The sequence below is a fragment of the Pelodiscus sinensis genome, chromosome 6, assembly GCF_049634645.1.
Source record: "Pelodiscus sinensis isolate JC-2024 chromosome 6, ASM4963464v1, whole genome shotgun sequence".
Lineage (NCBI taxonomy): Eukaryota > Metazoa > Chordata > Testudines > Trionychidae > Pelodiscus > Pelodiscus sinensis.
The window spans coordinates 62926163-62949988 of record NC_134716.1 but is presented as its reverse complement, the minus strand read 5'-3'; the positions used below and the strand labels follow the sequence as shown (position 1 = coordinate 62949988).

General features: G+C 44.7%; 1 protein-coding gene across 1 annotated transcript in view; it reads left to right on the top strand.

The window, feature by feature from the left end:
• The first annotated feature begins 572 nt into the window (after positions 1 to 572).
• The window catches only part of MAN2A1 (mannosidase alpha class 2A member 1), a 207732-nt gene continuing 184478 nt past the window's right edge, over positions 573 to 23826 (top strand). Inside the window, exons 1-2 of the mRNA XM_075932033.1 lie at positions 573 to 1312; positions 15005 to 15265. Of these exons, the coding sequence (XP_075788148.1) occupies positions 1178 to 1312; positions 15005 to 15265 (396 nt within the window). The 5' untranslated portion in view covers positions 573 to 1177. The remainder of the gene's footprint in view (positions 1313 to 15004; positions 15266 to 23826) is intronic.

Here is a 23826-nt window from a genome sequence, read left to right as displayed (position 1 = left end):
CGGAGGACCATGGGGGTGAATGGATACAGTTGCAGTCCGCATTTACCAGCCTCCCCCAAATTCCTGCGTATGGGCCTGCCCAGCTACCCACCGCCTGCCCCAGCAGCGCCCTGAGCACGCAGGGAGCCAGAGTGGCTGCCATCACGCCGGGTGCCCCGCAGGGACAATCCCGGTTAGTGCCCGCTGCGCTGGAGCAGGCCCGGGGATGCCTGCAGCTGAGCCCGGGCAGAGCCAGCCATGTTCTTACTTTCGCCGCCGTGTGAGCTGCCGAGTGGAGGCGGCTGAGGCCCCGCCCAGCCCCCTTCTGAGCGTGCCGCAGCTCCGCTTCCTGTCGCTCCGTCGGGCCCACGGGAACGCACGAGCGCTAACCGTCCTGTGGCCGGGGCGCTAACTGCTCCGCGCTCCCAACCGGGCACAGGGAGCGCAACAGCAGCACTATCGGCTCGTGCTGCCGCGCGGCCTCCAGAAGCCCCCCCCGCTCTCAAGAACGTTCCGCGTTGCAGAGGGGGCGACAACGGTCCGCGGGGCAGTGGCTCCTCCCCCCTCGGTTCAGCGCCGGTCTCCTGCTTCCGAGCGCGGGGGCGGCCCTGTTGCGGCGGCGTGTCACGCGCAGGCCCCGCCCGGCCTCGGTGCGTGCGGGGGGCGGAGCGCGTTGCTCTCCAGCAGCAGCAGGGGCGGGTGGTGCCCGGCTGGGGGGCTCCGCGCTCCCAGAGCTGAGTGCGCGCGGCACCGTCCCTGTGCCGCGGGGGAGCGGCGCACTCGCAGGGACGAGGCAGCTGCAGCCTTGGAGGAGCGGGGGAGCAGAGCAGCTGGGGGGCTGCCGGTAGGTCCCGCAGCGCCGCCCCTCACCCCCCCCCCTGCTCGGCGATAACTAGTCTGGGGGGTGGGGAGCCCGCTCCGCTCCCGGAAACTCGCGGCAGCGGCTTGGGGGCTGAGCGCAGCCGGAACGGGGCAAGTTCGGGACGTAGCGTGAGGACCCTGCCGCTGCAGCTGCCCGCGCAGCCCGGCCAGAGGAAACTTTTCCCCGTGAGTCGGGACAGGCGGCGGGCCCGGCGGAGTCAGCGGGCGCCACCAGAAGTTGAGCGAGTGCTGGGAGAGCTGCTGCCTGTCGGCCCCGGCCGGGCGAGCGCGCTGCGGGCTGGGCGCTGCGAGGCGACGGGGCCCGCTGCCCGGGGACATGAAGCTGAGCAGGCAGTTCACGGTGTTCGGCAGCGCGATCTTCTGCGTCGTGATCTTCTCCCTCTACCTGATGCTGGACAGGGGCCACTTCGACCATCCCAAAAGCCCCCGCCGGGAGGGCACCTTCCCCAAGGTGAGCGGGGCAGAGGGCACGCGGAGGGCGCTGTTGCCGGCGGAAGGGGGCGAGTTTTAAGCCTTGGGTGGGCGAGTTACCCAACTTTCCCTTTCCTTACTGCTGCTGGCCGGACGTGGGACTGCCGCCTCTCTTCCAGCTGCCCGGGTGCAGGCACGGTCTGACCGCCCCGGCAGAGCTGAGCTTCCTGGGCGCTGTTGAGGGGCCATCCTGCCAGTGGGGCATCACCCCCGTGAAATCTTAGCTCCAGCCTGGTGCGATGGCTGCCGCCCGGTCCGGTTAGGGGCAGGTGCTCCGCGGAGTGCGGGGCTGGCCTGAGTTCCTGCATTTGTTTCTTTCATGTGGTGGGAGCTGTGTGGGGGGAGGAAAGAGACCGCTACGGTGGGACTTGCGTTCGCCTGAAGCTGCAGTTATGGCGCAGGACCAACAGTGCCCCGTTGCTACCCCTGCTTGCACACATCTGACGTGTCAGTGACTTTGTCGGGGTATAGCGGCACGGGTAGCTGGTAAATAAGGTGTTAACGGAACATAAAAAAACAGTCTTCATTTCCAAGAAGCTTCGTGTATCAGTGAAGGGAAAATAGTTTGTCATTGGGGATGTCATCCTGTTGTTAGCTGTTGTGATATTCTGTAGGAAAATGAGCCTGTTGAGTTTGCTTGTATAAGGGTTAGTTCAGGTGGAAACTACCTGCTTGAGAGTAGGACATAATGCCATATTATTTTCTAACCATTGTTTTTATTTGCAACAGATATGTAACTGAGATAATGTAAAATGTCTGTCATGCTTCCGAGATTAGGCATGTGGTGCTCAATTATGTGCTGTTGATCTTAACTGGGCAAACAAGACTTTTCTGCAACCTAACAGCTTAATTTATGTTCATTGTGCTTAGTAAGCGGAATCAAGTTCAGTTTTATTCTGGACTCTGAGAACAAGCACTTAGAATTATTATTTGGACTTCTTATTCATCAATTTATCCTTGAGTTCAGATATCTGGATCAACAGCAAAATGCAGGACAATGTAGCACTTTAAAGACTAACAAGATGGTTTATTAGATGATGAGCTTTCGTGGGCCAGACCCACTTCCTCAGATCAACAGGTCTGTTCTAAAGAAAAAATTGACTGTATTTATCTTTTTGTCCCCCTGAGAGTCACTTTGGGCTTATTGCTGACTATTATTCAAGTTACATAAGGATTATAAAGTACAGATGGGCGTTTGTAACCCTTTGGTTTTTTTTCTTGGTGCTTGTGTGGCAGAGAAATTTAAATGTGATTTACAAGGTGTTACTCTTGTTCTAGGAGAATGCTCATTTAGTAAGGCAAAATGTGACTTACAGTTCAGTTAAAAAATAAACCAACAAAAAATCCTAATTGGTAAATAAGGCTAAGAAATTGCATATTCCTGTTGATCTAATGTGGAACAGTTAAATTTTATAACACCATTGAGTCATGAAGTGTATATTCATATTTCTTTTTGATGTAACTAAAAGGAACAATGCTTTTTAAACAAGGTCTTGTGCTTTGCAAACTGTCACTCAGCAAAACAACCTTGCTGTACAGTACTCATTTGTATAACAGGAGAATATTGACAGTATATAGCTGTGGAAAGATAAATATTCCTGTTGCCTTTACATTAACTTATCAAAATGAAATATAAAAGGTCAAGTAAAAGGCAAAGCATGTTTATATTTTCCACTATTTCAGAAACAAACTAAACCCCAAATTTCCTTTAAGACCATAAGGTGCATGAAGCAAACAGATGAATTTTCAGATGTTATTTTTAAAAAATAAAATGCCTTATTTTGTGAGTAGAATGTTTTAATTGTTGAGTTACTGCTAAAATGATAATAATAATACATCAAAAAGAATGGCGGAGGGGAGAGAGATAGCAAAACTATGGCACCACTTGGTTGTAAAAGAAGGGTGCAAACTTGCGATAGTCTCTCTCTAAATCTAATGTTATGGATCAGAGTCTAGCCACCAACTTTTCTAGAAGAAAGGAGGGAGAGAAGAAGATGCAGATACTGCAAAGTAACTGCCTCAAGTCCAGAAAAAGAAATCAGAAAAGGAATGTATTTAAATACATTCCTTTTCTGTCATTATATAGTGATATCAGGGCCTGAAAAAAATTGGGCTATATAAATAGATATGAAAGATTTGGTAGAGATTCTCATTGTCCACAGTCAGTACCCTGGTATCTCTCTTGTTTTAGCATTTGGATAGCTAGTATTTAAATATACAGTTGCCACCATCTATTCCTAAGAGGGACTACTCATATTCCCTCTACTTATCCCAAAATACCATGTTTGCTCTCGCTAATTGCATCTAGAATGGTTCTTAATATGGTATCCACTCCTATCCTTTAGTTGGGGTACCTCTGAGCGAATAGTTTCAGTTCTTGTTTCTGTTGCTTAAATGTTTTTCCACAAGTAGTTACCAATGAAGTAATGTTATTTTTGCCTCCTCCTCCCCCGCCCCGTCCACAGGGTATTATAGAAGTGAAAGCTGAAAATACTACAGATCGAACCTTTCTGATCTGGCAACATCTGTGGTCTGGAATGATTTTAGTTAACCGGATGTCCCCTTATCATGGGGATGGCCAAGTTTCCCGTAGTCCCGTAAAGTTTGTTTACCACCACCAGTCCTGGCTCTGTGTTCTGAACTGTTGTTTAGCTCTAATTAAGAGCTTAGTAACCAGTGGATGTGATGCTAATGCTGCTAGACAGCAAATTCTCTTGTTTGGCACTGGTCAGGTCCTGAGGGTGCTGCCCTAGAGAGGGTTCAACCTGTAGTAGTTTTGCACTTCACAACGATTTGGGAAAGCTATGACACTTATCAGGCACCAGTTAATCACAGTGGTATTAGCTTGAGGTTGTGAAATGTGAAACATGAGGATGTGAGGGAAAAGCCAGTAGCAAATGTAATGGCACCTCCACTGACTTGGTTTCAAAGTTCACGGTTGTTGTCAGGGTTCAGTATAGCATCTGTTAAACTGACCAATGCCTTGTCAATGTAATGCTCCTCCTCCTGTTTCAAAAAGGAAGGAGTAGCAATATACTGTTTCAGTCCAGGCTCGGGGACATAGCATTTTATGAACATTTGGAAGTTTATCTTCATAAAGGTTAAAAAGTTAATGTAAAAAATAAAATAAAAACCAACACAAGCTGTGGCAGAAACTGATGGGTTAGATGATGATCTCTCCATTTGCTTCTTCTTCACCAGTGGCAAATTAACTTTCTAGCCCTGTGTCAACTGCACAATTGCCAGAAACAGTTTCCAGTTGTATGCCCTCAAGGATGTGAAATGTGCCATTTTCTCCTCCAACCCTGTATAGTTGAGGCTGTGCTCTAGGTAGAGCAATTTAGATCTTTGCAAGTAATCTCTTGAAAGTATTTTGTTTCTGAGTTCTACATTTTAGATTAAACCAGAATTACCATAAAGCAGATTTTCATTCTATTATCTTGAACTCTATATGACCTTTTCACTTCTATTAAATGATCTCTACGTCTAAATTGGTTAGCTGACATGTAAATCTGAGGCTCCCTCAGTATCCATATTTGCTCTCCTGCAGGTTTACCTTAGCATTATTTACCTGATAAAACTTCAACTTGCCTTATCTAGATTGGAATTTGAAAGTTAGTTAACATGTTAGTAAACACATGATAAATATACTTTTTTCTTGGTGAAGACCAGGAATTTGGAAAAAATCTGCACACGGATAGAAAAGAAGATTAGAGGAAACATTAGTTAGATCTCACTTTTTATTTCCTATTCACCAATGGTAAAATAACTTTTCCAGCTCTGTGTCAACTGCACATTGGCCAGAAACAGTATATTATGCATATTGCAAGTGAATTTATCTTCATTAAGAAAAAGTGTGTAACATGTTAGTTAATATAAGTTAAAATATCCCATTTTTTCCAAATGTAGGCATGGCCTTTAAGTTGTAAACAGTGAGGGTAACATTATATTTTCTGTGTATGGCACCCAGCACAATGGAGTCCCAATCCCAGTTTGAGGTGATTTGGCACTATCATAAAGTACATTTTGTTGCCTATAATAATTAGAAAAAACTGACTTGTGAACAAGATGGTGCCAGTGACATTCTGATGCTTAAATCACTGCCCTGTTAAAATGATTAAGGTGAAGTAAATGACAGGCTCATGGGTATTGGATGTGCATGGTGGATTTAGAGATTATGGCCTCAATTCTTTTCCCAGCAAATTTAGCTAGTTGCAGGAATGTAGGATGATGAAAGAGACTCATCTTTGCATGCCCTGGTATTCTGTGCCTGGCTCTCAGTAGTTATTGTACTAACTATGAGATCTCTACCTGCTGAGAATAGCCAGAGTGCAAAGGTGCTCCTCCTCTCTGGCATGTCCCCTATGCTGGGAGCAGGTAAGAAGGCTGCTGTAAAACTGCTTTGGAAGCTATTCATTGGCTTCTGAGCTTGAGTTCCTCTTATGCTGGGGACTTTGTCTAGGTAGTGTTTCTAGGTTTTGTAACCCCCTGTGATACTGCTGAAACACTAGGAAAGGCAGCTGAAAACCAAAATTTGGGCCCCAGGCATTTGTAGTGTGTGCTAAAGCAGTTAAATTACAAAATAAAATGACACAAGTATAACACACCAATTCCAGAATATTAACTCCAAGTGGACTAGTTTAGGTTTTATTCAGTAGGCTTTTAAGGTAGAATATTACGTTTACATTATGCTGCAAATTTTCTTTGATCTTCTTGCCTTGGCCTGTCTAGTCTTTCTGGTCCTAGGGTGCAGAACTTTTCTGCTTTAATCTGCAGCTAGTTGTCATTTTCAGGAAGCTTGAAGTCAGAGGCCATTAAAGGTCTGCATCTGGCCCAGGCTAGCTGACTCAGGCTCCTGGGGCTTGGGCAGTGAGACTATTTAATTCCAGTATAGACAAACAGACTTGGGCTGCAGACAAGTCTCTAGGACCCTACCATCTTGTAGGGTTTCCTGTCTGGCATTCTCTTCTCTCCAAGTGGCTTTATGACTTCTATAGTGTCTTTACAAATAATGCAGTGAGGGATTCATTCTGCAGAGACTACATTTTTAAGTTCTCTGCCTTGATTTGAGGTTAGTCCAACTGTAGGTTATGGCTGGAATGCCTCAGTTGTGTGCGTATCTAAGGATAGTCTCTCTCTTCCTGTTTAATAGTAGGGCAAGGTTCCTCTTCCAGGCATAGTTCTGTGAGAATTAGTCATCATGCTGTCTTAGTCAAATTTGGGCCAGTGCTCACTGCTACCATTGTTAATGGCAGAAACATATTCAATGTAGCTTTCATCATAGTCTGTGTGGAATCAGTAAGCCACACAACATGGATATTTCTATGTTTTACCTATGAACTTTGGACTTCTACTGTTAAAAGTGCTCTGAAGTGACTAAGGTGGTCAAAAGCATGATTTTCTGAGTATATAGTCAGCTACAAAAACCTAAGACTTTACATGAAGAGGAAAGACTCAATGAGTAGGTACTTATTGCAATACTATCTCTGATATTTTTAAAACGTATATTCAGTACCCGGTTAGGTCACAACAAAAGTCACCATGAAAGTTTACCAGGCTAGAAATAAAATCTGCTCTTAGCATGATGATTTTATACAAAAAGCTTTAAGAAAATATGAAAGTTGCACAAGTACTTCTGTCAGAAAATGCAAGAGCAAAGGTTTCACAAGTAATCTGAATTCTGATTCATCTTGCATATGCTCTTAATTGCATGTTCATGTACACTCTCAAACATGGCATGCTAAACAGTTCTATATGTTACGCATTTTTCAGTATTTTTAATTACTGTACTGTAACTAGTCTGTCTTTTGATGTAGATTAATTATTTATAAGGTATGTATTTTAGTTGTTTTGTCAGCACCCACGTACCATACTCTTCAACCACTAGCATAGCCTATGTTGCTTTTTTTGGCACTGAATAATACTGAAGCTGTTAACTTCCATTTACAGATAAATGGCCTATATTAATTAGAACATGTTCACTATCACAATTGTGATAATCCGGGGAGCCTGTTTATTACATATGAATTTTGGTAGTTATGAAATTGTAGTCGTGGAACACCTCTTTGTGGAATCTGACATTTGCAGATCACACACGATACGCTTATCAAACTAAAGATGATAGATTGTTCCATCTCTGTTATGGCAGAAAGACCTTGAGACAAAAGACAGGCTCCTACTCTGTAGAACTGATTTATCAGGGGAGAGGTTGACAGGAAATGAAGCCACCTGCAAGGAGTGGTCTCTTGTTGAGGCTGATTAGGAGCACTACTGAAAAGGGAAGCTAAAAGTTGTAAAAAGAGCATTTCTCAGCAGTTAATCTAAGCTTAACATCCCTAGTTCTGTTTGTGATTTTGTTTAGATCTGGCTATTTCTCATGTTAAATAATTAGTAATGGTGCTTTTGAATTCTGTGCAAAATTAGTGTATTTTCTTTTTGCTACTGTGTAGACCTGTGGAAGTAAACTGTAACCAAGAAAGCTTAGGCTTTCAGGGGAATGTGCAAGAGCTGTTAAGGAGGGTTTGGGGAAATGATACTAATTTCAGGTTCTAGATATTATGCCATGTAGTACATACTGCCAAAAGATGTGTAGTCAGAAACCTTTTCTAGGGTCCCAAAGGTAGGGACCATTCTTAAACTCTGCCCAGCTTCTAGCAAGTTAAGAAGATATGGGATTCTGTTTTCAGATTCCTGTACAAAAGTCTATGAAGTGTCCACAGGAGGCTCACAAACAGGTTACTTACAGTATTACAGAGTATGCTGTCTGAGTGTGCTTTACTGTATGTATGCATGCCAGAAAGCTCTTATGAAACTTAAAGTATTATACATAAGGCTACATTTCACTCACAGGTATTTTTAGTAAATGTGATGGGCTGGTCCAAGCCAGTAAACAAAAACACAGCATATTTTACGTGACTGGAACTGTATACCTCCACCTCAAACTTGGTCTGGGCAGGGAGTGCTGGGGAGGGAGCAGCCACCACCTCTGGTGTGGGGTGGGTGTGGGAATCTTCCTAGTAAGCTCCATACATCTCCCTAGAAGCATCTGGAATACCCCTGCCCCATGCCTCTTTGGGGGGAGGGGGAGGTGGCCAGAGGCACAGCTCTGCACGCCTGTCTCTTTCGTGAGCTCTGGTGCCACAGCTCCCATTGGGTAGGATCCATAGCTAATGGGAACTGCAGGGGTGGCATGCACAGCAGGAGCAGCATGTAGAGGAGTTCCCTAGCCTTCCATACCTTTAGGACAGGGGAACCTCAGGCTGGATGTGACCCCTGGCTTGCCTGGATCCGGCCCGCAAGGCTCAGCCTCCACACCCAGCATTGGGGAGGGCCATGCTGGTGATCCAGCTGCCTCACCACAGGGATGGAGCACACAATCTACTAAGATGAGCCCCCTAGGCTCTGGTGTGTGAAGGGAATCTGGGGAGTATCTTTCCTTCTCAGCCATGGGTCACATTTTTTTTGTTTTTAGGTTTTTTGCTTCTGACTTGTGTGGCCCCCTGATTTTTCTATCAGCGCCCCCTGACCCAAAAAAGGTTCCCCACCCCTGCTCTAGGAGCTTCAGGGACATACCTTAGCAGGGCTCCCTAGAAGCAGATAGCAAGTGTCATCTTGCACTCTAACCCCCTGCTCCAGCTCTGTGCCCCCTCCCACACCAAACTGCCCCAGCTGTGGCCAGTGCAGCTGACCCAGGGGCTGGCTGATCTGCTCAGGTAAATCTGGAGCAGCCACATTGGCTGCTGCACAAGTCACAGAGATCATGGAAAGTCACGGAATCCACGACATCTGTGACTTACATGAGACACAGAGCCTTAATTATACAGTGCTACAAAATGAAACATGTCAGTGTGAAAGGATGTAGAAAAATGGTATGATTGTGTATTTGAGAAACTGTTTGAAAACCAAACTTTAGCATATAATGCATATTTCCAAGAGAGTAGAGTTAAAGATCAATGAAACCTTACAGTTTTAATTTCTTGACTTTCAAATGCTGAAATGTTACCATAATGACCTTTTGGTATGGTATTCTCAAGTCTTTAAGAGGGAAGACCACAAAAAAAACCTTAATTTGTCAGAGCTTTGAAACAGCTGGGTAGCATCAAAAACAGCCCCTTCCCCCAAAAAAAATTACACTTACAAATTTCATAGTCTGAACCTCTTAAAATTAATATCAGAAGTGTGTGTGCACATATGCCTAAAATGCTGTACAGGATGAAGTCTCTTCTGCAAACCTGTGGCGTTGTGGAGCTCATAGTCCACTGCAAAGCCCACTGAAGTGTAGCTCTTTAATATATCAATACTTTCATGTTGTTCATAGGGGCTGAGATCAGTTTCAAGTTTGTGCTTATGTCAAGTGAGTTTGTTGAATTGTACAGTCAAATTAGCCAAGTATGGGCAGCATAACTTTCAGTAGCTACAGTACTTCTGGGCTTAGTGTAAAATGTTTGTTCATACCTATGTTTTTGTTCATACCTATGTGATTTTTAAGTCATAACTTGGTCACATAACAAATAAACAACACTAGAACACTCAGTTCCCAATGCTATTTCTGTGCAAATTTCAACTAAGTTAATTTCAATTATATAACTCTTTGAAAACTACTCCAGTAACTTTTCCACTTGTACTTAAAAAAAGTTGGAATATATTTGAATAAACACTTAGTTTCTACCTGATGAAGGTTATTTTTGAGACTGGAAAACAGCTAGAAAAGCGAATATTGCAGAAAGTTAGGATCAACTTAAAAACAGAATTAGAATGGACACAATCTTGCAGCCCCCACTAGTATACCTGCTTTAATAGTGAGTAAATAATAATTTTCCCATCGCCTCCCCTCAGAAAACACATTAGGTAGGAGGTAAAGTAGAATCTTGTAGTGTTGCACCAGTTAAATGAAAAAATAAGGAACATTTTTATTGACTCTTGATCAAATTTAGAACTCTGAAGAATAGCATAAATACAATTATTAGAATAAAATAAAATTAAAATTCCTATTGCTTTCTTAGGCATTTCACCTTTAACATGTTGCTTTTGCATTTTGCTTTATCATCCTCTGAGGATATGAATGTCCACTTTTAAAAATTGTAAAGGGAAAAAAAAATCTAGATTCTGGTTCTGCAGTTAGATCCATGCAGGCAGATTTAAGTGCCTGCACAGAGCTGAAGTGACTTCAGTGAGATTCCCAGCATGAGTTCACTGCAGAGCTAACCTATGCTTTTACCCCACCCCCATCATCCACGTGCACAAACTTTTTGCTCTGGCAAATATATAAATATGCTTTGAACCTGATCATGTTTTCTGTCTTGAGGTACAGAATCTGAATTTTGTTTTAAAGTAGTCTCAAAATCCAGCAGAGATTTTGTCCTCAGATATTTATTTTGTTCCACCAGGGGGCATGGGACTACACTTATTTTCCTTCCCCAATACCTTTGTCATATACATACCGTTTTTCTGTTTGTGTTGGAGTCATAACCTTTACAAATATCTAGGACATTACTGTGATGGTGTAGGCCTGTATCCCTGCTTGGTTAACTGATCTGTAATTATATGGAAGGATGGAAAGTTAGTCATTGCCATGATACATTTTGTAAACACAGTAAAAAGTGGAATATGGCAGACCAACAACCATATGACGTGTTTGTGAACCAGTGAAGAGAAACAAAGTGTTCTGATAAGAATGTTACTTTTTAAAATTTTGTATTCTGAGATGGTTAACTTAGAATCTTTATTCATTCAGTGTATTTCAAAAGAAACGACATAGTCCAAATAGATGAAAAGACAAACTGGAAATGCTTATAAAATCACAAAAAAAGTCTTGCACATGATTGCAGAAAACTAGTTTAAAAGTAATGGAAATGCCTTTATAGGTAAATTGAAAAGTCTGTTTTGTCTTTACAGTATTGGGATGACGGATGGTCCTCATGGTCCAAACTCAAGTAAACAGAATTCAGGGAATTACACAAGACTCTACATCATAGAATTTAATTAAGAGACATATGGCTTAGTGCAATAGTTGGGGAAAAAAATCAAGACTTTTTATACACTGGCACTTTTGCTAAAACTTTTGTGGCTTAGCAGTGTGAAAAAACAACTCCTTGAGTGGCAAAAGTTTCAACAAGAAGCACTGATTTTGATACGTGCACTACCAGCAGTGAAGCTGTTGCTTCTCATTGGAAATGGTTTAATTTTGTCACTGTGAGAACTTTCTCCTGGTGATTAAGTGCGGCTATATAACACACTTTACAACGGTGTGTTCCAGCAGCATAGCTGTGACATTCTAAGGTGTACAATGTAGACATAGCCATATGTCTACTCAAGTTTAAGTAGAACACTCCAAACTTTTTTTTAAATGTTAAAGGAACAATCTGCGTCTTCAACTTTTTTGTAACATGCTGTAAGGTTTGCTCAGTGAGAGTATTAGCTACTTGTTGAATGTAATGAACAAAGCTTGGTTAGTTTTGACCTGTAATACTCTTACTTGAGGTGAAGAAAAAATTTGTCAGAAATGACGTGTGTTGTATAACTTTGGGATAGGTGATGTCTTTATTTAAAATTATTTTAGTCCCTTTGTCCCTCATCCTTTCTTACTGATGATGGGATCTGTGGACCAAAATAACAGCATGGAGATAAATCTTGAAAAAATTATTAGTAAACAAATATATCCACGTATCAAAAATGTAAATGTCATCTAGCCTCCAGTGATTTATAATAAAACATCTTCTCCAAAAATTATTGGAGCTTAAAAATATACTGCATATTCTTTAGCTGGAATTGATTTGAAATTAAGGGAAGGGGCAGAGTGCTCCAAAGTTAGCACCCTAGTAGGAAGCATATAATCTTTTGCTTCACCTCCCTTCTGCTAGTCTAAGAGTATTCGTTAATAGGTATGGGTACGCTTATTGTTGTCCTTCTGTTTGATTGGTTTCCACTCATCCCTGTTTTACTGGAGAAGAGTTGGCTTCTTTTCCTTATGTTACCTGCCAAGAAGGTCTAGAACTAGATCTGTTGGTAACTGCAAAATTTTGTATGACCCTGTGACTGAAGACCCATCAGGTTGAGAGATCTTTCATAGCTGCAGTCGAAAAGAAATAACTTGTTAAATTTTAACTCTAATTTGTATAACTGTAGGATTATCCTTCTACCTGTACTCAACCTAAGGGTACGTCTAGACTACCGCATTTTGTCGACGGAAGTTTTGTCGACAGATACTGTCGACAAAACTTCCGTCGACAATTTGCGTCCAGACACATGGAGTTCTGTCGACAAAGCAAGCCGCTTTGTCGACAGAACTCCGTAGTCTGGACGCAGTGTTACGGACAATAACACCTTCTGTCGACAGAGTTCTGTCGACAGAAAGTGTTATGCCTCGTAAAATGAGGTATATCAGCGTCGACAAAACCGCGGAGTTCTGTTGACGTTATGCCGACAGAACTCCGCGGTAGTGTAGACGCTGGTATTGTTTTGTCGACAAAAGTCCACTTTTGTCGACAAAACTAGGTAGTCTAGACACACCCTAAGTTCAAGGATTAGCTAGTAATTTATATTTTTTCCTTGTTATGTACCACTTCTATTCTTCTTCATGCCTCTGCTTTTTTTTTTTAAACAGTGAAATCAGGTACAAATTTTTATGTAGCTATATCTTTGAAATTAAAAGGTAATAACTTTGAAATGTTCATATTGAATGACTATCTGCTCATATAGGAAAAACAAAACTTTATGCCTTATTTTCAAGCCCATTTCAGAATGCAACTGACTCTGCAATAAAAATAGCAATTTCTTTTGAAATAACCATGCTAGTAATGCAAAGACTAGGTTTCTGGAAAATTTTGATAAGCATAAAGGAATGTGTTAAATCAGAAATGGCTGACTAACTTGGAAATTATCTGCCATGATTAATTTGGTATTTGAAACACAGTGTGGCTTTGTCGTCATAGATGAGCATATTCTTTTATATTGTTGTTGAAATATTGTAGCATGCATTCAAGTTTATAGCATAATACAGTAAAACTCCGATGGTCCAGCATTTGATGGTCCGGTACTCCTGATGGTCCGGCACCATCAGGAACCTGGAAGTGCTCTGGGCAGCCGGACCATTGGAGCTGCTCTGCCCCCAGCTTCCCCGATTCAGCCGCTGCTAAAACTGACCAGCGGCTGAATCTGGGAAGCCGGGGGCACAGCAGCTGGGGTGCTGCCGGGTAGGTCCCGTAGCGCTGCCCCCTCGGGGCTGCAGGACCAACCCGGCAGCGCCCCAGCTGTCCCCATTCAGCCGCTGCTGAAACTGATCGGCGGCTGACTCCAGGAAGCTGGAGGCAGAGCTGCTCTGCCCTGGGCTTCGTGGAATCAGCCCCTGATGAGTTTCAGCAGCGGCTGACTTGTGGACGCCTGGGGCAGAGCAGCTGGGGTGCTGCTGGGTTGGTTCTGCAGCCCCAAGGGGGCAGTGCTACGGGACCTACCCGGCAGCACCCCAGCTGCTCTGCTCCAGGTGTCCCGATTCAGCCGCTGCTGAAACTGACCAGCAGCGGCTGAATCAGGGACGCCTGGGGCAGATCTGGACTATCAGAAGGGGGGGCTATGAGGGGTCTGGGGTGGCATCCCCCCCACCCCATCCCAGACCCCTCATAGCCCCCCCTTCTGATAGTCTGGCAAATCTGATAATCCGGCACCCCCTGGGTCCTAAAGGTGCCGGATTATTGGAAGTTTACCGTATAAGACATTTTTGGTTGCTTTTCTTCCAGGTCGTGAAGTTTATATATAGCAATACAGGTTCACCTTCTCTGGTCTGGCACCCTTGGGACCTGAGCAGTCCTGAAACAGGGAATTTGCTGGATCAGGGGAGGTCAGTGCTACCCTTCTGGCTGCTGCCCTCCTCCCAGGCTCCTCTCCTGGCTCTAGGGCTCCCTGCCTTGCAGCTGGCCCACCTAATGCTGGCTAGGTGGGGCTCTCTGCCCCACTGCTGCTGGGGGCGGTTCCCTGGTGGGTTCCTGCTGCTTGGTCAAGGCTGGAGCCTCCACTGCCACTGGAGGTTTATGGCCAGGGCTGAATGGCACCTGTTTCTGCTGAGGATTCCCTGGCCAGGCCAGGACTCACCAGCCACCACCAGCCCAGTTGCTGCTGGCTCAGCCATGGCTCTACAGTAGGACTTCTGAATTGCTTCTGCACCTGGTGTTGGGGGCTCTTTGGTCTAACAACATTCGTGACCCTGCTGGACCGTGGATATTGCTGGATGAGAGAGTCCTGGATTTGGGAGATTCCATTTGTACAAGATTAAGAGCAGGGATGTAAAGGGTTAATGGTTACCTGGAAAGCATTCACCTTACTGGCATGCTTACTGGGACAACCAGTTAACTAGTGCCTGGCCCAGTTAGTGCAGCCACCTGCCTATGTTGTGATGCAGCAGGCTGGTTAACTGGATAAACGTATACATTAACCAGTTAACATTTTAAATGGGATTTTACATCCCTAGTGAGGAGCCCTTTTTCATAATTAGCTCTGTTTCTCTAAAAATGAACACAAAATAATGGTTCAATAACATTTAACATTTAAACAATGGTTTAAAAACATTTAATAAAATGTTTATGCTAGGAAATACCACTTAAGTGGATTGAAAAATTCCAAATATTTAAATTTGCAAGGAGATGATTTGAGGACTAATAGAATTTTTCATTTCTTATTACAGGGCCAGCTTTCAATATTACAAGAGAAAATAGACCACTTAGAACGTTTGTTGGCAGAAAATAATGAGATTATTTCGAACATAAGGGACTCGGTGATCAATCTGAGTGAATCTGTGAAGGATGGTCAAAAAAACCCTGAGGCCATAAATTTCAGTCAAGGATCTTTCTCCGACCTTCTGCCGTCTGCTTTAGTATCCCTCACAGTTGATCCTGAGGATTGCTCATTTGCTTCAAAAAGTGGAAGTCAAGATTCAGATGTACAGGTAAGAAGCATGTAAATAAATATTAACACTCTTAGTATCTCCTCCTTTCATCCCCCTCAGTCTATTGTGTGTTACCGGCTTTCATTATCCTGAAGATTTTTCTCAGTGGTATTAGTCATAGCCATTATCTTATCTTTCTAGTCCATGACAGGCTCTTTTGATAGTCTATGTGGATCCTCTTGATGGAACATAACCCTTTAGTGCTCTCTGTTCAGTTTATCCTGAGAAGGAATCTACCCTGATTCACCACATGGCACTGTGGAACAGTACTACGAGGTCACAAATTCTATTGCCCAGGTGTTTAAATTATGGTATCTTATTATCAAACATTAATACAGATCTAGAGGTGTGCTCAGGACCGTTGGTAAAGCCTGACTTAAGCTCAGCCGGCTTGACCACTGTGTGTCAAGTTAATTTGAGATATGACTGAAACCTGACAATTCTGCTTTAATCAGTGCTGCTGCCACCACCACCTTGTCCTTCAACTTGGTCTGATCAGGCTTCCCACATCCCATATGCACTATCCATTTCTGGATGACTTTTTCAGATGGGTTTTGGTGTGATGGCAGCTGTGTGCCTTGTTCCTGACGGTCATTGCTGCGCTGTGCACTATGGAATGTGGCCCACTGTGACTGGTGCATTGCCAGGAGTGAGGCACACAGCTGCTGTTGCACTACATGTGAAGGCAGTAGGAGATGATCAGAGGTGACCTAGGCTAAGGAGGTCCAGGTTATCTTCAGACATGACCTGACTCAAACCTGACACACATGGTCACATCCTGTCAGGCTAGACAGGTTGCAAGACTCGAACAGGTTATATTTTAAAAAGATAGCAGTCACTCTATGGTTAAAGGTATGTGTTGATTTGGTGGAGCTTTTGACTATACCATCCAGCCTACTCTTAAACTTTTCTGAAATGGAACCACGAATGGAAATATTAAAAGTTTTTCAGTATGCTGCTTTCAGAGATAAGTGGTAGGGAGTGAGATTTTTTTCAGGGTTGGGGGACGATGCATGTGTAAGAACAAGATTTTCTCGCTTCCAAATTTTTGATTGGTTTCCTTTTTTTTGAGAGAGCTGTTTCTGTTTTTAGAAATATTCAGGTCTAGATCGACCTAGAAATTTGGGCTTGAGATTTCAAGTGACAAATACCCTCTTGTTCAATTTACTTCATTGTGGGGTGTAGGTGTTGAACATCTTTTCAAGTCAGTGCCTACACATTAAGTTTATTTTACAGTTATCAGGGAGGAATGGGGTCTTCAACTGATTTTCTTGAAAAATTGTGTGGCTACTTTTACAGAGCAGGGGAACCTTACAGTCCTATTCTGTATTGTTTAGTTCTGAACTTGGTTTTTCAGGAGATCTGGCGTAGATACAGATCTTGTATGCAAAGATGAAATCAGGAACTCTTTGAACAGCAACAGTGTTCAGGAAACACTTGACTTTGGATGACTAAACGTAGGCATAATAACATCTGTAAGAGCTGTAGCACCTATTGCAATACTTGTAAGCCCTTCAGGGATACTGGTAGTAGTTCATACTATATTAATGCTTCAAATAAAGAGAGCAATATACTCATTTTTAAAAATCAGTAATCTACACAAGTCCCAGTCATATTTCAATAATAGATGATGAGGCTATTGTCAGATAAAAAACTTAATTAAGATGTTGATAAAATTATAAATACACATCTGTACTGGTAGTAAAGGGTAGGTAGGAAATTTAAGTGCACTGCAGTTTTAGAAAAGTTGTCAAAGCTAGAAAGTTAATAGAATTTCAAAACCAGAAAGAATCATTATGATCACACTTCAGCTCAATTGCACTTACTGAACCACAGAATGGAACTGCAAGGGCAGTCACTTTTCTTCTGTCTCCCCCACCTCTCTGAGGTGGAGATAGATATCTCTGCCTCCTAATCCTCCAGGCTGCAAAGTTCCCTTCTTATGTTGTCTGCATCATTCACCAGCAGGCCAGACTGCTTGCTCCTGCACTTGGCTTTCTCCTCAGTGGCTATGTATGATCTGTTATGGTTGCCCACAGTTATAAGTACCACATGGCTCTTCATAAGCAATAATGTTGTTAAGGTGAAAGCATTACAGGGAAAGCATATCAAAAAAACTTACAAGCATGGAAATAAGCTTCCCAGAAATCACCCTGTTCAAACAAGTAGCTAAGTCTTTTGATATGTGACTGGCAGAGCTACCACAGACACTGCATAACTAATGGATATAATCCAACCGCTAAGGTTACCACCATTATGGACCCTTCAAAAATTGTCTACCAAACAGCCACAGCTGCACCTTCTTATAAGAGATTTGACAAAAAGAACTATGTACTGGTGAAGGGGCTGAATTTTTGTTCTCACCCTACCCCAGACTCATTGGTGGGTAGAAATGGTTAGCCAAAGGGGGGAAGCAACTTAGACTGAGAACCACTCCTTATGATAAAGACTGGAAAAGGTTAGACCTTTCCAGAAGAAAAACCTACTCATTGGCTACTTTCCACTTCTGCATAGCCCACTCACAACTCAGCTTGACTATCCAAATATATGCACAACATGTTTTCTCAGATGTTGACCTTTATTGACTATTTTCCAGAAGATAAAGAGGAGCAATACCAGGCCAATATTGTAGAAGGTTCCCTCATTGCCAGAATGGCCCTACAGGTTTCTCTCGATTCTGTTGACAAGGCAGCATGTTGCATCATTGCTACTTCTTTGAGTGGTTCCCGTGAGTGCTCCACTCTTGGTGGTCCCCATGGGTGCTCCACTCTTGGTGTCGAGCTCGTCCCAGTGCCTCTGGTCGGAGATTTTCAGTAGCAGTTGTCCGCTGGACTCCACATGAGCGGTCAGCGTCTCGCGGCTTTCACGCCTTTGATCGCGTGGTCCGGCTCCCGTCAGTTCCTTTCAGCCATCCTTGGTTGCTGGTGGAGCTTCTCTGTTGTCCTCAGTGAAGCTCAGCTTCTGTAGAGAAAAAGAGTTATTTACAGTTAGAGTTTCATGTAGGATAGTAGTTAGTAGTAGTTAGTTAATTGTTGGTGTTACTGTTTAGTTCTTCGGTTAAAAGCAAGAAACTGAAATTGACATGCCTGGCTCCTCAGGCTTCAAACGGTGTTCCCGTTGCTGGGAGGCTATGCTGGCATCGGATGGGCATGTGGCATGTATCCGCTGCCTGAGTGAAACTCACATCCCTCACAAATGTGCGCACTACCTAAAATTGACATCCAGAGCGTGGAAGGAAAGGGAAATGCACAGCCTTAAAGCGGCATTCCGCTGCCGGCTCTGTTTAGTATGGGGGCACAAAAGAGGAGGGCTTCGTCCCCCGGGCCATATCCAGGTAAGAGAGTGAGGGCATCTTCCACCCACTTTCTACCAGCTGCACCAAGAGTTAGCGGAGGGGGCGAGCCGGGCATGCCAGGATCTGCGCCCACTGCCCTTAAAATGACTGCTGGGGCCACAATGAGGAAATCAGCTGTCCCGGTGCCGAGAGCAGGTGCCGTGCTGGCACAGAAGGCAGCCTTGGAACCAGTCCCAAAAACTGCACGAAAGGTCGGCTCGGATCCGCCAGGACAGCTGTGAGCAGCGGAGGCGCAGCAGGCGCCGGCACAGGCATTGACAGCCGTGCGTGGAGCTGGCTCTGCACCGCCAGCACAGCTGGCGGCACTGGAGGAGCAGCAAACACCTGCGCCAGCACCGAGAGCAGTGCGCAGAGTCAGCTCAACACCGGTAGCGCAACAGACACTGACACTGGCACCAAGAGTTGTGCAGACTAATGGCTCGGCACTGACACTAGAGCTGTCAGCACTGGACACGCTGCAACCATTGCCAGAGGCATCGGCACCGGAGGGGTCAGCTATCATGAAGGCAGCAGGGAACCAGGGCACTCTCCAGCACTGATAGTGCATGGCAATGGAGACCACGCCCAGCTGATCAATACAGCGGCTGCAGCACCAAGAAAAGCTGCTTTCAAAATGTCCATGTGTCTTTCAGCTCTCTCCCCATGGCCAGTTTTCTCCCCTGCACCGTCTCCTTTGTTTCCTAGGCACTATTCTCCCATGCAGAGGGCCATGCACTACCGCAGCACTTGGGGGTCTTATTCACCATGGCGCAGTCCTAGACCCCGGAGACATCACACATCGCCTCGTCGCAGGTACTCTCCATCACTGGCAAGGTGCTCGTCTCGCTTGCCCCATTCAACATGGCGTTCTCCCTGCACAATTTATTATAGGCATCATGGCAGGATTACCTCTTCCAGATGGTCCTCCCCAACCTATTCTGACCATTACTATGATCGATGCCATGGGGTGCACCCATGTGACAGCACTTTTTATAAGCAATGACAGTCCAAGAATTTAACTACTAAACCACATATCAACAGAAGGTCATTACACTGACTACTTTTTTGTTTCTGCTCCCACTCCCTGGCCACGTGTTGATCCCCACATAAACCCAAACTGCACCGCAGGGCGCAAACAAACTGGCTGTGGGTAGCATACCAAGTTATTAATAAATATTTTATAAACCTTTACCTTTTCTCTCTGCTGCCATGTCTCCTCTCCTTGCTCCATCATCTCTCCTGGTGCCTGCTGCCCCCCAACTCCTCACCCTCCTCTGCTGTTCTGACTCCTGCCCTTCTCACTGCCCTCAGCCCTCTTGTGATCTGCTCCCCTCCACCAGCCCTTCTCTCCCCCCTATGCCCACTCCTCCAGTAGCTCCACTCTCGTCATGTAGGCTACCCCTCTTCTAACACCTCCCTCAACACGCCTGTCCTGCTTCTCTACTCTGGTGCTGGTCCCTCCCCTGCAGGTGTCTGCCCTTCTGCTTCACCCCAGAATCCCCTGGCACCTGCACCTTCCCTTAGCTCTGCATCCTCCTGGTGCCTCTCCCTTCCCTTGCTGCCCCTATCCCCTTTGCCCTCTTTTTCCCTGATACGCATCCCCTCACCACTCTCTGCCCCATTCCCCTCCTGCCCCTCTGTGCCCTCACACTTTTCTCATGCCCACCCCTTCTTTCAAGCCTTCTCCCAGCACCACCTCCTCCAGTTCCCAGTGCCCTTCCCCTCTCCTCTCCCTGCATCATCCTGTCCCCCCTCCCACTGACACCTCCCCTCCTGCCCTTTCCCTCATTGTCTGCACTTGGCCCCCTGACATTTGTCTCTCCTGCACCCTGTCTTTTGGTGTCTTCCCCTCCCAAGCCCCTTCTCCTTCCACTCCTCCCCCTCTGCCTTTCCTCTCCTCTTCTCTCCTCGCCGCCGCTGCACAAGCCCATTCCCTGCCTTCTGCCTTCCATGTTGTGGGGCCGGAGACCGAACCCAGAGGCAGCCCTGGAATGTGCCTCTGAGAAGTTTTAAAATCCCAGGCCGTCACGTCACTTCACACCCGGGCGTCCTCTCTGCTCACGTGCAGTGTTGCACATGGACAGCAGCAGCTGGCGAGGAGGAGCTGTGCACGGCAGGGATGGGCCAGGGCCTGCTCCAGGCAGAGCCGGGGGAGAGACCCAGCTCCACACATTGGTAAAGTAGAGCCCCTGGCTCTGTAACTTGCCAGCACTTCCTGGTTCTGGGACGTGGTGCCCGATTTGACTGAATTGGTCGAATTGGCCTAAGGCCGGCCCTGCTGTCAGCCACCAGGCACACTGAGGCCCGGTATTTTTTTCCCGTGGCCTGGTACCAGACCGCGGCCCATAGTTTGGGAAACGCTGTTATAGAGCATTCTTAAAACTGAAATACCCCCCTGGAGAAGTGAAAAAACAGATTGACTGAGCCAAAGAAGTACCCAGACGTGAACTACTTCAAAACAGACCCAAAAGAGAAAATAACAGAATTCCACTTATTACCTACAGTCCAGAACTCAACTCCCTCCAATGCGTTATACACAATCTGCAACCTATCTTGGAAAATGATCCCTCACTCTGAGGCTTCGGGGGGGGGGGGGGGGGGGGAGCCTATTCTCGCTTACAAACAACCCCCCCAACCTGAAACGAATTTTTTTTGGTCACCATGCTGCACAATCACATCATAAGCATCCACGAACCCAACCCTGCAATCAGCTGTGGTGTCAACTCAGCCCACATATCTATACAAGCAAATTCATTACTGGAACAGCAACATAAGCTACCAAATCAGAGGCTCATTTAACTGCACATCCAGTAATTTGATCTATGCCATGAAATGCCAGCAATGCCCCACACCTCCCTCCCTCCCCCCTTCTCTCTCTCTCATATATTCTTTTAACTATCCAAGTTCTAGGTGTTTATAAATTGCCAGTTTTGCCTTTTTGGTTTTCCCTTTGATGTTGACATACCTCTGCTTCTTGTTTTCTGCCCCTTTGCATTTTTTTTCCTCCCTCTCCCTTCTCCCCTATTTATTTTGGGTCTGGACATCCTAAACTCAATACTTCGGTCATCTGAAGAAGTGGGCTGTGCCCACGAAAGCTCGTGATACCATCTACATGTTTTGTTAGTCTATGAAGTGCTGCTACTCTATTTGTTGTTAGTTTATCCTGTATGGACTTAGGATACTTGGTTACCCCCTGAGGCTTAGGGTTACATATCAGTCTTCAGAAATCCACTCTGACACCCATTCAACAGTTGGACTCTATGGAGAAAACCTCGATTTGTATCACAGCAAGAGTACAACTACCTTAATAAATTTAATTCTAACAGTAAGAGATGACCCACAAACGATTTTCATACAGTAAAAACTTTATCAGGCATGTTGCAGGAATGGGGAGTGCCAGTTAGTAAAAAATTCTGGCTAACTAAGAGTTATACATACCAATGGAATAGCAAATTTCAAAGGATTAGAATACAATAAAATGAAAGAAGTATAAAATAGTGTACACATACTCAACAATCCAGGGCTGCGTCTAGACTGGCATGTTTTTCCGCAAACGCTTTTAATGGGAAAAATTTTTCCATTAAAAGCATTTGCAGAAAAGAGCGTCTAGATTGGCATGGACGCTTTTCCGCAAAAGCACTTTTTGCGGAAAAACGTCCATGCCAATCTAGACGCAGTTTTGTGCAAGAAAGCCCCGACCACCATTTTCGTGATCAGGGCTTTTTTGCGCAAAACAATACCACGTTGTCTACACTGGCTCTCTTGCACAAAAGCATTTGTGCAAGAGGGCTTTTGCCCGAACGGGAGCAGGGAGCAGCATAGCATTTCCGCAAGAACACTGACAATCTTACATGAGATCGTCAGTGTTCTTGCGGAAATTCAAGCGGCCAGTGTAGACAGCTGGCAAGTTTTTCCGCAAAAGCAATTGCTTTTGCGGAAAAACTTGCCAGTCTAGATGCAGCCCAGTAGTATACTGCAATGCAGAGTGGTTGGTTTCTTGAAACACTTAAGTGTATATAACCTACTGCACAAAAAAATTTATCTTATGACACTAAATATCACTATTGGGAGCGTATAGTTTGTACCCAGATCATTAAGAATACACTTCATGCTAAAACTATGCTGAATATAATTTAATCTTTCTTTGATTCAGAAGGCACTTCAGGATATTGCAGTGCCTCAGGGACATCATTATCAACATTGTCATTGTAGATGTAGAAGGTGTAGGAGATTAGGCTGAATTTGTAATGACCTTGTGCACTCCCTGGAAGCTACTTTTTTAAATAAATCCCTGCTATCGGCTTGATTACTTGTCTTCTGCCTCTTTTGCATAAAACTAGAGTACAAAATGTACAATTGCATAACCTCCTGGGCAGTATAGTAGACTTGGTTACTAGGCTGAAGCTTTGTATTGCAAAATGTCAGACATGTTGGTTAATAGAGGTGACTGTTGATAAAGTACCATATTACATAGTTTTTACTATACTTTCCCTTTTCTTTCTATGTGGGCTAGTTAATTATAACCCTTAATCCTGTCAGCTTCAGTTACCAAGGGTTCTATGCCTGAAATGTCTGTACTATGCACGCTCCAAACTTGCAACTATATCCTCCCAGCCCTTTATGGCTCTAGTTTACTGTCTCTGCTTGGTGAATTCAGTTTCTTTTCAGCTTCTCCTCTCTTGGAATTCACACCTCCAGATCAGCTACTAGAAGTGGGCCTCATCTTCCCTGATTGGATCCACCTAGTCATCTCCAGCCTGATTCTGGCCTGCATATTTATACCTGCCTCTGGAAATTTCTACTACATGCATCTGACGAAGTGGGTCTTTGCCCACGAAAGCTTATGCTCCAACACTTCAGTTAATCTTTAAGGTGCCACAGGACTCCTCGCTGCTTTTCCCTGCTGTAATTTAGGCTTTCATCAGATCCTTGTTAAAAGTCCCTATTAGGTTTTCCTGAGGGCGTTGGGTCTGATTGCATTTTTCACCTTTGACACCCGCTTTGCAAGTCTACCAATGTGAAGTTTATAGCTGGTACAATGTGGTGCATAAATAAAGTATTCGTTGAATAAATTCTGCCTGTCTTCTGGTAGGCTTAAGATTCTGCTGCCCTGGGTCCAACTAGAGTATGTCTTGTAAAGAATGTTTTGGATGCCTTTCTCCTAATCTACTTCTCCAATGAGAGCATGTACAGATGTATTCAGGAACACATCTGTAAGCCTTCACTG